Below are 14106 nucleotides of genomic sequence, written 5' to 3'. Positions count from 1 at the left end.
TATATTAATATACATATATATATACATATACACATATCAATATATACACATACATATATACATATGCACATATTTATATATACATATGTATATATATACATATACATATATTAATATATACATATATATACATATACACACATATACATATACAAATACTAATATATACATATATATACATACATTAATATATACATATATATATATTTGCATATATTAATATATACATATATACATATACATATATATATATATATATATATATATATATATATATATATATATATATATATATATATATATATATATATACATATGATGGCAGTTAATTCGCTTTCGAACATTGCCATCACTGGATATAGCACAAAAAGGTATATAGAAACACGAAAACGCAATATCCGGAAAGGGAGAGTGAAAGGAGCCGTGGATGGGAGGGGGAGCCAAATTGGTCTGAGTGTGAGATGTGCAGAAGAGTATGCCTTAGCAGAGCTGGGATGATGAGTCACCAGTCTACTCATCGGTGCAGCGGGACACAAAACAGTCTTGGGTTGCCAGAGTTAACCTGTGCACACTGCGGACGAATGTACAAAACGACAGGCGGTTTGAAACGGCATTTGATCCTGCATATAAAAGTACAGCAAGAACGTGCTCTTAATGGTGCGCATGTCTGTACAATGAACGCTAAGGAATACCAGAGTTAAGCAGGGCTTAAAAGCCACATTCGTGCAACCCATCACTGAATGTTTTCGTGTTTCTATATACTTTATTAATATATATATATATATATATATATATATATATATATATATATACATACATACATATATACATTTGTAAATATATATATATATATATACATATATACATATGTATATATATACATAGGAGTGTGTGCGTGTGTATGTATAAAATTATACATGTGGGTGAAATAATAGCGCGTGACAGAAAAAAGGAAAGACAAAATTACATACTTACTTGCTTCCAAAGTTAATTCCAGTGAAAGTGATCTAATATCCATACTTAATGAAAACGTTTTTCGCACTCTAGTCCTATAAAAATAAAACGTTTCATAATGTGTATGTTTTCAAATACATTGCATAATTTCTATCAGTAATAAATTCCAAAAATTCTAGAAAAATATATGTATATTGTTTTTTAAAAAAATAATTATTGTCTTTTAAAATATAATTATCCACTGACAAGTCGTTTTTCGTCTACGACTCGTGAGAATTACTAAATCTAGCGCTATTCGAAGTCGGGACCCCATGGTAAGAAGCCTCCTTCCACTGGACCACCTGGTGCGATTTACGTAGATGTTGTATTATTATTATTTTTTTTGCGATACGTTTTGAATACGTAGACAAGGACACGTGGGTCAATGAATAATATTATTTGAAAGAAAATATACATATGCCGCTCCTCGTTTGAGTGTACCAAATTGGTAAAAGACATTTTTCCATATTCACATATTAGTAAAAATGCACTTTCGAATAAATAATTGAATTCATTTAAACGTATCGCAAAAAACAAAAACAAATACACAGCATCTACATAAATCGCGATGTATCCAAACGGTCGTTCGAGATGGTCCAGTTGTAGGAGTTTAGGCTTCTTACCAAGGGGGGTCGATTTAGAATCTTTCTAGATTTAGCAACTCTGATGAGCCAAAGACGACAAAAAATGTCTCAAAACAATATATATGCCAGCCGCATGCTTGGGGGTACCAAATTGGTAAAAGGATAATTTATCCGTTACTTGTATTCAGGTTAAAATGATCTTCCAACTAAATAATTGAATGCATTCTAAATGTACTGCAAAAACAAAAAAAAACAAAAAAATAATCAACACACACACATACATGTATGTGTGTATGTATATATCTATATATGTGTGTGTGTGTGTGTGTGTTTATTACCATTTTATCTGTTAAGTCACATATGTGTTGGTTGCGGAATCATATTTACGATCCAGCAACTTTCTCAGGTTTACAGAAACCTGTAAAGTTTGACGAAGTTGCTGGATCGTAAATATGATTCTGCAACCGAAACATGTGTAACTAAACAGATAAAACGGTAATAAACACACACACATTTGCTATGCAATAGTATTGAGGACTTTCTTCAGGTTCTTACTAATTACCATATTTGCTAAATGCACACACACACACACATATATATATATATATTTGTAGTCATCGACATATATAATAATATAATATAGTCCTGTTTCGTTGTATCACAACACATCATATATATATATATATATATATATATATATATATATATATATATATATATATATATATATATTAGTACAGGGTAAACTCATAATATCAATTACACCGTACTAATATTTAGTTTGAGAACAGTTATGAATCGGGATAATTTCCTACGAATATAACCGATGGTATTAAAAGCAAAGAAATAAATGCGCTTTGTCACTCACATGTTTGCCGGCAATCTGAATTGAACGAATACATCGTCTGAGCTGCCATTAAATTACTCGAGTATAATATTCTTACCAATAACGAATCTAAAAGTGCAATGCACTTTCATTTTTCCTATTTAGGTTATAATTATTCTAGTTTCTATATGTTACGTTGCTGATCTTATAATTTATTTATTTATTTCACCATTTTAAAATTAGTGTTTAATTAAGCATTTTAGATGACACACACTTTAAAATCTAAAATCTAACCTTTGGATTTCTTCTGGAATATTTTATTGTATATTTTTTTTTTATATAAAAAGAGTTAATTCATTGTTTGATGTCAGTTCATTTTATCCATTTATAACTTGTGAAGTATTTAAAAAAATAACTAAAATTAGGGGAAAAATAAAACAAATGTGAGTAAATAGAGATTTTTAGACTAGCTAGAAAACATTAAGATATGATAATGAATTATTGAAAGAGAAGGATATATAACATATTTTTTATGTTACGATGGTTTTTCGAATTCGGCGGCATTACTGATCTAGTAAATGTGTACATACTGAATGAGATGTATAAAAAATACCGGGCTTTAAAGTAGGGATGATATATTCTTCTTAGTAAATTCCAGGAATTGGATAATAGAAATAAAATAAACTATTTTTAATTAAATAAAGTTAGAAAAATACGAGAGTTTAATTATCAAATGGAGACTTTTTGGACATCTAAGCCTACTTATGATCCGTATCACAAACTGAACGAAACACTGTTCTATATAGATAATACATTAACCTATATATTTAGGGTATGAAAAAAGTCATCATCTATATCAAAAGGAATATCCAGGTTATCCGAAATGAAAATATATTCGATAAAAATAAGGATTATTATAATGAAGCTTTAATTAGATACATATCAAGAAAGGATCAAATACATAAATGAGATGCATAATAAAATAGAGAAAACTACACGGTATCATATAACACGGCAATGAAAAGAAAAAGAAAATCTAAAGAATAGAAATACGAATAAAAATAAAAATAAATGAAATTAAAAATAATGAAGACGCATACAATCGTAATAATGACATTAGTGATAAGTAAAAAAACGCAAAACAAAGTTTGATGTAATCATCTTTTTAGTGAACACATGAAAATTAAATAATAATTCATAAGAACACAGTAAATTTTCAATCGAAACCGCTGCTTGTTTATGTAATACTATAATATGTTCTAATAATGGAAAATAACAAAATAGTGAATAATATAAGGATTGAATCAAATAAAGAAAAAAATTTGACAAAGATGTAACAATAACTGTAGCCTACCTAACGAATGTCCATTGTAAGGCAATTTCTTAATTTCTGAAATTTTATACAAATGTAAAATTAAAGATTATTATGGTAATAAAATATACACAGGGTGAAATTATTGTTTTTAATGACAGATATCGAGACAATGTAGTATCTTTTTAAATAGGACCAGAAAATGAACCATTCCGGTTCAGAATAATGATAGAAAAAAAGGATAGGACAAAAATAATTATTACAAATAAGAAGAGGAACACAGTGGCATTAAGTAATTACATTAAACGAAACTATGTAGTAATAATAATAATAATAATAATAATAATAATAATAATAATAATAATAATAATAATAATAATAATAGAAGACTTTTATTTAAAATGGTCAATAGTAGATTAAGCCAGAAGGCATAAACTGAATAAATCTCAAAATTATATTATTTGTTTATTTAAAGCATACATTATCGTGAAGTCTCAAGAAGAAAATTTAAAGAAAAATTTGAAGGTGGTGCAAAGCTGTCTTAATAGAAATAAATTCATAATATCACACTTAAACCATAATTAAAATATGTTTTTAAATAAAAAATACAGAATATGTTGAAGATAAATATAAGCGTGGAAGAATATGGTAGATTTACTACTAAATTTTTAAATGGTGTATTAAATGATTAGAGTAAACTTATGGAAACTTAAATAGTTATTACCTAATAAGGAAAATAGAAGTAAAATTAAAATTAATAATCGTTATGTGTGATAATACAATTATATAATATTTAGAATTATCCAAATGTTTACGAAACAATTTTAACGCATAATTAAATAAACAAAATGATGTTCTCATTTTATATTTCGTTGTCTTGATTTTTGCAGAAATATATGTATACTTGATTGTAATAAAATATGTTAATTATGAATCTTATATATTTGAGTCAATTAAATTTGATTTTATGGGAGATTGACCGTCCTCGAAATTTTAATATATTTAATTCTGATTATTATTATTATTATTATTATTATTATTATTATTATTATTATTATTATTATTATTATTATTATTATTAATATTATTATTATTATTATTATTATTATTATTATTATTATTATTATTATAAAAATAAGTATATATATATATATATATATATATATATATATATATATATATATTAGTGTCGGTACGGTTAATCGGGAATCGAGAATATCTGAAGGGGGCATCGGAATCGGAAAAAGTATAGTCTCGTTTCCGATTCAAGACCGATTCTTTCAAATTTTTAAATAAACACAGATTACTATTTTATTAGAAGTTGTTCCTTTACAACATAATCTTGAGAAGAGCCACTGAATGCGTTATAAATCTCATTTACAGATTTCACATTGATTGGCAGAGTTTAATTTATTTTTTATTTATTGAGCATATATAACTTCCATATAGCATTTGTAATCGTTTAGCATCCATTCACTAAAAAAGTATATGTGCCCTCATTCGAGGGAGTTCATATGATTATTAACAAGTTTTAAATGCTCTGGGCGGGGAGGGTTTCCGCTGTACATTAGGATGTTTGCTATCGGCTTCTTCTGAAATAATTAAAGATGTATGGCACCGGTTTAGACACAAGATAACTCCAGAGCCTCTAAATATATTTTATTTTGTTTTTATTAGGTTTTATTGTCAGTAAATATTTTAGAGGTCACTTGACAATTCAATATCACAGATTGTAAAAACGCTTTTCACACCTTTTTTTTATAAATGGTCATATGGTGTCTGTTAAATACTTTGGACTTTAATATCAAAGATTTAACATGCTTAGATTTTTTTCTTGTGCTTGTTTTGTGTGTTTTTGAAATTGCAACTTTATAATATATAAAACTCGATAGAACATTTTGTTTAGTTTTGGCCCAAGTGAAAAAATAGATGAAAATCCCACAAATGTATCAACACTTTGGAACAGCAACAATTGAGAAGTTTGTTAACTAAAAAAAACAGACATTCACATTAAAAATACCCAAACCATATGAGATTCTACTTGTAAGGCGATTATGTGTGAGCACACTGAAACGTGATTTTAGAATATAAACGAGGTTCCATTTGTGCATATAAATATAATATAAACTGATCCTATTTCGATACATTATAACTTGTTAAACAGTTAAGAAATTTTTACCACCAATTCTAAGGTCGATAAGCGGATCATAAAATCACATGTAATTGCTATATTTTTCGTATTGCCGCACGTACTTAGGGTCAGAGACAGCAAAGCAGCGGCGTTTAAATGACTTTTAATAATACTATATATTAATACGATTGCGTGTGTGTTATCTATTTTGTGCGTCACGATTACATCCGAGTGACTATGTTTAATTATAGATTCCTATTTCTTAAAATAAATAGTTTTACCAAGAATTTTTTGTGTAAATTTTGTGTTATATTCTAATGAGTGTTGTTTAATTGTTATGGGTTCCCATTTCTTATAATAAATACTTTTACCAAGAATTCTTCATAAGTTTTGGTGTTGGTTTCGATTATAGCTTATGTCACTCAAGTCATTTATGTTCTTATAAATAAATTTACTATTTTTCTTCATAAGATTTCGTTTCGATTTCGTTTATAACTGATGGCACTCCAGTGATCCATTTTTTAAATAAATAATTTTATCATAAATTTTTCATGCATCTTGCTTTCTGTTTCGATTATAGCTGAAGGAACTCAAGCTGATACACCAAAGTCATATTGATATATTTTTTTTTATTTTTGAAATTGCAACTTTATAATATATAAAACTCGATAGAACATTAACTCTATACGAAATCTGCAAGAATTAAAATATCATACTTAAGCGTACTTAACGACTTGGATACGCCGAGCACCCTTGCTTGTTTAGATAAATACTTTTGCAGTTTTAACAAGAATTACAATAATGTCAAAGCATCTCTATTTACGCCAGGAATACCAGCATCAATATATTACATATGAATGTGTCCCCTGTCGAATTTCCACAGGTCCCGCAAGTGGCTATTATTTGCATCTCGTTTTTTATTATTACAACAAAGAAAATCAATGTAATAAACCAGCAAATTTATATAATTAAAATAAAATAAAGACATTCATAGAAAGAAGGTCAATAATAGTTAACGAAGCACAGCGAGCTCTCCATGTTAAAAATGGTTTTATAAATAGCAACATTTTTGCTTAGGAATTCGTTCATTACAATACGCGCCGTTGGTAATATTTTGTTCTTACATTGTTTTCTCATTTTACCTACGAATCGTCGACTATTTTCAACTGTTTATGAACACTTTCAAGTGGTATATTGTATACTAACGACGAACTGATAAAATTTCGCTCTGTTTCACATCAAAATAAACTTTTTGTTGTTTTTACATTTGCAAAACATTACATGGAAAATATTTGAGAAAAAATATACCCGGAAATTACGCGGTGATTTATGTAATAATTTGAAAATTTACGAAAAAAAAATCTAATTAAATAACTATAAAAAGAATCCAAATCGGAATCAGGAATCGAATCTTATTCGGAAATATAGAACAGAATCGGTAATTGAATCGAAATCGGGGGAAAATGGTTGAATCGAAATCGGGGGAAAATGTTCCATTCGTCTCACTACTAATATATATATATATATATATATATATATATATATATATATATATATATATATATATATATATATATATATATATATATATAGAGAGAGAGAGAGAGAGATAGATAGATAGATAGATAGATAGATAGATAGATAGATTGGTGGCGGATGTCTATTTAAATAGACATTCCGACGAGTTATTTGCGGGCGTCCCTCTTCTGTGGTCACGTGGGAGAATTTCCGACTGTCAACACGACGGTTCTAGGTTCAATCCTTGGCTTGGGAGAGATGCTAGTCTAGCGGCACTAATGAGTTGTGATACAACGAAACAGAACTGTATGTCGATGACTATATATGCTCGAACTATGAAAACATATTTCATCAATATAAAACACAAGCATAATACAGCTTGCTTTTATAAAACTACTTGAGATTGCCTTTTAATCAAGTGGCAAAGTGTATTTTTGTATATAAATCACACACTAAAGGCGTATTAAACAAAGTGTATAATACAATAACATAGTTTCTAAATAAAGATTAATCAAAGACAAAACATTCACCTGGAACATGTAAATATCAAAAACAGAACATCTCTAAAAAATCTGACATTCAGAAGCATAATTAATGACGTCAAACTAATGCAAATTCATAATTAATGTATTTTCCATTTTAAGTGACGTAAATATTAATTGCATGACCAAAATGTAAAATATGTAAAATAAACTCCACAACAAATAATAACCCTTAATTAATTAATCAGATCAACACACATAAATACTCAGGATATTGTTATTTTCCATAAATAACAAATACTTAGCACGTAATTCAACAAGTTGCTAATATCTTCGCTACATGCACATATATAGTCATCAATAAAGTGTTTCGCTTTATCACAGGTCATCAATGCTGATATATCTGCTCACGTCTAAACCTACAACTTTATGGTTCCCATTTATCAGTGCTAAGCACTAAACTACGAAGCGAACGCGGCCGGTAAATGATATATTAACGTTTTTTTCTACTAAACCAAAAAGAAATGCCCTATTTGTTTATTATAAAAAAATATTTTAAAGTAGTCAATAAGAAAAACATAAACTGATACCAAATGCAATTTACCTTAGTTTTTGAGCGTTTCATTTTGAACACCGTATATTATCATATACAATAACTCACAATGATTAAAGAAATTGTAAAACCTATACTTACCAAAATAATTTTCTGGAATATCTAATCTCCACTGATAGCTTATAGCCTTGAATACCTACACGCCATTTCAGCCCTGTACCAGGAACGAGTGAGACATCGCCGGTTGGCATGGAAACTTGGCTTATTTTTACACTTAAAAAGAAAAAAAATAATAATATCGTATTAGTAATTGATCAGGTATTTTAATACGTTCTTATAATTTTACTAGAAAGTTGTAATAATAATAATAATAATAATAATAATAATAATGATAATAATAATAAATGATAATAATGATAAATAATAATAATAATAATAAATAATGATAATAATAATATTAATATTAATAATAATAATTATTATTATTATTAGTATTAATATTATTATTAGTATTATTATTATTTTTGTTTTTATACAGAATGTATCAAAATAAAAGTCAGTAAATATATGGAAGTCTAGCAATACGGATGAGGAGTAAAGTCTGAAGTATGCATGTATATAGATCTTACTTTTATGCAAGTAGTAATTATTAATTAATAATTAATAATATATATATATATATATATATATATATATATAAGATAAATTTTACACTGTTTAGGTAAAAAAAAGACCTGTTTCATATGCCCAATTTAAATTATCTTCCGAATAAAAATGCGGTAAAAATGTAAAAACATAGCGAAACAATAATATTTATTACACATCACAACAAACTGGAATCTAAAGAAGACCTCTATTATTCCAATAATTTTAAGAGCAAACAAACTAATGAAGCGAACTTAAAACCTACATGGCAAATATACCTGGTAAACAAAGTACAATGGCGGTACAAATAATTACACTTAATAAACGCGTAGATTTTTTTTTTAAATATCTCTTGGTGTGAATGTATGAGACAGCGGAGGATAATATTGCATCTGCTTGAATGCCATACCCCCAACTTAGACACATAAGACATACTAAGCGAAAAGTCGGATGTCCTTCTCTATTCTCACATTTTGCATCCGCCTTCCTTGGACAAACTTCACGTTGAATACTATTCTAGAATCTTTCATTGATATGTATGCAGACGAGTCTACAACGTATGCCAACATTTGAAAGGCATATCATAGACCAGCTCCTTGTAATCAGTATTCTTCCGATTTCTATATGCGTGATAAAATGGGGTGAAAGGTGGTTGATATATTCTAATAAAACCGAAACGAAGCCTCTGTACTTTAGCGACCAATGATCTTATGTCCACTTGACCTTTATTGAAATGGAAACCTCTCGTCTTCAAGAAGCTCTCTGCTTTAACAATGCTTGACACTGATCTCCATTCCTGGTACGAAAGAGAAGACGTACATAAAAAACGTTGCCGAGGTCGCCGATAAATGGTTGGATCCTTCTATTGTACGAGACGGTATCTCATACTCAATTCAATCCTCTATTTGCATAAGAGCAAAATACGACCTAAGATTATATACTATTGCTTCATCTTGGAAAGAGCCTTTCGAGAGCACCAATTACGACATTAACAGTGTTTAAAGGTAGTATTGAAATTAAGTAAAATGTTTCCTCCTGCTTACTGTATCTCATATTACTTTTATGCCAGGTGTTCGGCCGAGCTTTAATCAATTTTCTCCTCTGTAAAGCATTAAAAAAACTCTCATCTCGCTACAACCTCTGTCAACAATTCTCTTTATTCTTAATCTATACCAAAAACTAAGTTAAAATTCTATGGACAAAGTGTCTTTTCAAAGAATGTGTCTGTGTAAGTACACCGCTGTACTGTTTCCAAACTGACTATGTCATGGTCTCTTTCAATTTCAATGTTCCAAAGTTCTTGTTCAGCTGTCTTCTTATATAATACACCTTTACCCAATGTTCAGCACCACTGATCGCCTTAAATTAATTAAAACTTATTTGGGACACGCTTGAAAGTGATATATGTAATGACGTATTCAAATCAATAATAATTCTTGTTGGATTAAAAATATCTTTAAAGTCGTACTGAAATCTAGTGTAGTTTATGTTCTTTAATATATATGAACATACTTTTTACATTTAAGTAGCAGTCCATGTAGAAAATAGAAATGTTTAATGAAACTATCAGAATCAACAAATATAAGTAAAAATATTACTCGCGTAAAGAGTAATGACCCTTTGATGGTGTTGTAAAGGTATAGCTTCTCAACTCCTCGTACATTTTCTTCAAACTAAGTTCATTGGCTAAAAAAAAAGAAATGAATATTAGAAAACAAGAAAATAAGTCAAAAAACAAAGGGTATGTGTATTCAGTATACGTAGTAAACAATGACGATAATATTTAAAGCCTTAGTTAACGGATAATCAAGTATTTTAATTGCAATGTTTCAAAATAAATTTTAGGGAAAACATATGCTATTGGAGCCTTATCTGGAGCCATTTAGTAGAAAATAGAGAAACAACCAGGTGTTCGCTAATAAAAACATATCGGAGAGTCACATCACAACCTGCGATAATGAAAATGCTGACTTATTTCATGAAACCTGTCTTTGGCAGAAATCTTCTAATCCTCGGATCACATACATCACTTGGCCTTACCATATGCTCAACGATTTCTTTACTGTTCGGGATTTATGTGCCTTCATTTTGGTGAGTTAATAGAAAAACTACTGCGTAAACAGTAATATATATATATATATATACATATATATACATACATAAATATATAAATATATATATAATCATATATATAAGCATAAACATATACACCCATACACACACACACACACACACACACACACATATATATATATATAATGAACTGAAAGTTTAAGATACTTTTATATATTACAGATTGTATAAAACTGTAAAATCAGTCTATACACATTTTAATATAACTATTTAAAATAAAAAGTCCTAATCAGATAAACAAGTTAACTTTGCGTTACAGAATAATAGTACGAATGAACGTGTTAGGTTAAATTCCATAAAATATGAAAATTACGAGAATCTTGTATGTATACATATATATATATATATATATATATATATATATATATATATATATATATATATAGTAAGTTATAAAATATATATGCCAATTAGCCTGATGAATCCTTGCGTGGATGAAACGCGGAATATTCTGTGTAGCTTAATTGACATGCATATTTTATAACTTATTACCTAGCTCTTCCTACGTATTGAGCACTATTGAAGGAAATACTTAAAATTTACGCATGAATTTATACTTTCTTATTTTAATTTATGTGATTTAATTAAGTAATCGTATATATATATATATATATATATATATATATATATATATATATATATATATTTAATATGTTTTCTGACCGATATTTAAAATTAAAATTCCGTCAATATTTCTGCACCAATAAAATTCGCTAAAATTAATTGACTCAGTTCTTTAAGCTTCATGATTAAGAGTTTTTATAATCGAGCTTGCATATAGTATGTTTGATAAAAAATAAAACAGAAGAAAAATGTGTTAAGGATTTTTCTATTCGTTCGAATTGTTTCATCATCATTTGGACCATTTTAATATTATATCACTAAAAATATTCCAAAGAGCTAAAATGCAGACAATAAAATTAACTATTTATATATGTATGAATGCACTGATAATCGCTATTTATAGAGATCAAGCAACTGAATTCACCTACAGACCATGTTATTTTTTTTTAAACTTTTTTTTTGTTTTAATATATCTCGTACTTCGTAAGTACGCCATTTTCGTATTTCTACTTTCAAAATTATATTCAACCCATTATTTATTTCAATATTTGATAAAATTTATTCTAATTTATCCTAATCTTTGTGTTGTTTTAATTTATGAAGAAGTAACCTTCACGCACACACGCACACACACACACACACAAGTTAATGAATACTGCGATTAAATAATCATATAAGACAATCCAAGCCAAATAAAATCACCCGATATACTAGATATACATATGTATACATGCACGTATATGTGTCTGTGTATCCGGACGTATATTGATGTTTATGTGTCTGTGTTAATGTGTGCATGTGTATTCTTTAAGTGTGTATAAAAATGTCTTTTTCCCCTTGAATAAATGGATAAATAGTCAACCTTTTAAATATTTTTGTGCGATTAACTTATATTTCCCTTTCTGTCTCTCTCTCTCTCTCTCTCTCTCTTTATCTCTCTCCTTCTTCCCTTTCTTTCTCGCACAATCTATCTCTGACCCATTCATCCTGTCACGAGCTGAGCTGTCTATCTGAATAACAAAATACACACCTCACACAGACCACTGATATTATCTCTATTTAGCTTGTCTCCTTTCCTTTTTATTGTATCTTCTATAATTTTCGCCTTCCTTTATTTTTATTCTTAGACAAGGGCTCTATATAGGAAAATATAATTTAAAAAAAATTTAAATTGTCATTTCATTTTATTAGTTGCCAACTTTTTTGCTAAGCGTTTTTTTTTAATAGCCATCAGTTTAGCTGTAAAATGTTCTTTATTCTTCATTGGGAACTACCAAAAATCACCACAGAAATACCCCCTATATGTAAAACGATGTAACTTTATTATCAATTAATATCATCAATATGACGTTTGTACCATTTAAAAGAAGGGCAAAATAAACTAGTAATAATTATTTTTTTTTATCGTACGAAAATAATGAAATTGCGAGACGAATCTCATGTTTACATAATTGGCACTTTAAAATAACGTGCCCATGTAGTAAGCATTTCGAACGTGAAAGCATACCCGTGTTAATAAATCTAGCAAAAATCAACTAATGGTCAGATGTTCGTGAAATTTTCGATACTTATCTATTTTAGAATGAAATTACATCTAAAATGCAGTTTCCCAAAATATGCGAATTTTATCGTACGGAAATAATTAAATTGCGAGACGAAAATCTTGTTTACATAATTGGCGCTTTAAAATAGTGTTCCCATGTAGTAAGCATTTCGAACGTGAAAACATACCCGTGTTAATAAATCTAGCAAAAATCAACTAAATCTTCTGAACGCTATTAAAAGTTAAATTCTTCACTAGTTTGCATTTTGGAGACGGAAGTGTTTTTAAGATAAGTGATTTCAATACTAATTTGCACTTTTTATTTTTAGATTCAAATATTAATAACTACATTTTATTTCAGTATTTAATTTATGTATTTCTGTTGCATTAAATGCTAGTTTTTTTTTCTCGTCCATAAATGTTTATTTATCTACCGAGTTGATCTTAAATATTGTATAATCAATTCATTATAATTTCCTTTTAAGTCCCCCACCCCTAAATTTTGACTTCCATCTTATCTCGCAATTACTTATAACGTCACCAACTAACTTCGGAAGAACCCCCCATCCGCTTTTCTTTTATATCGTAAGTTTCTTAAAACGTGACTAGTTAAAGTTCAGAATAAAATCACGCTTTTCTTTTAACGGTTAATTTAAGAAACATCTTCTGAACGCTATTAAAAGTTAAATTCTTCACTAGTTTGCATTTTGGAGACGGAAGTGTTTTTGAGATAAGTGATTTCAATACTAATTCGCACTTTTTTTTATTTTTAGATTCAAATATTAATAACTACATTTTATTTCAGTATTTAATTTATGTATT

General features: G+C 28.2%; 1 protein-coding gene across 2 annotated transcripts in view; it reads right to left on the bottom strand.

Annotated features, from left to right (window-relative positions):
- Positions 1-14106, bottom strand: part of LOC145276827 (bactericidal permeability-increasing protein-like) — a 92121-nt gene that overhangs the window by 76672 nt on the left and 1343 nt on the right. The window contains exons 2-4 of one of the 2 annotated variants that reach the window (XM_080128177.1): positions 10643-10730; positions 8541-8672; positions 976-1049 (exon numbers count right to left, since the gene is read on the bottom strand). In XM_080128177.1, the coding sequence (XP_079984303.1) occupies positions 976-1049; positions 8541-8672; positions 10643-10730 (294 nt within the window). The remainder of the gene's footprint in view (positions 1-975; positions 1050-8540; positions 8673-10642; positions 10731-14106) is intronic. The other variant, XM_080128179.1, reaches the window with a different exon arrangement.

This window comes from Euprymna scolopes, chromosome 5, assembly GCF_053919585.1.
Source record: "Euprymna scolopes isolate OS-2025 chromosome 5, ASM5391958v1, whole genome shotgun sequence".
Classification (NCBI taxonomy): domain Eukaryota; kingdom Metazoa; phylum Mollusca; class Cephalopoda; order Sepiida; family Sepiolidae; genus Euprymna; species Euprymna scolopes.
The sequence above is the reverse complement of the archived record's forward strand: the minus strand, read 5'-3'. Positions and strand labels throughout refer to the sequence as shown.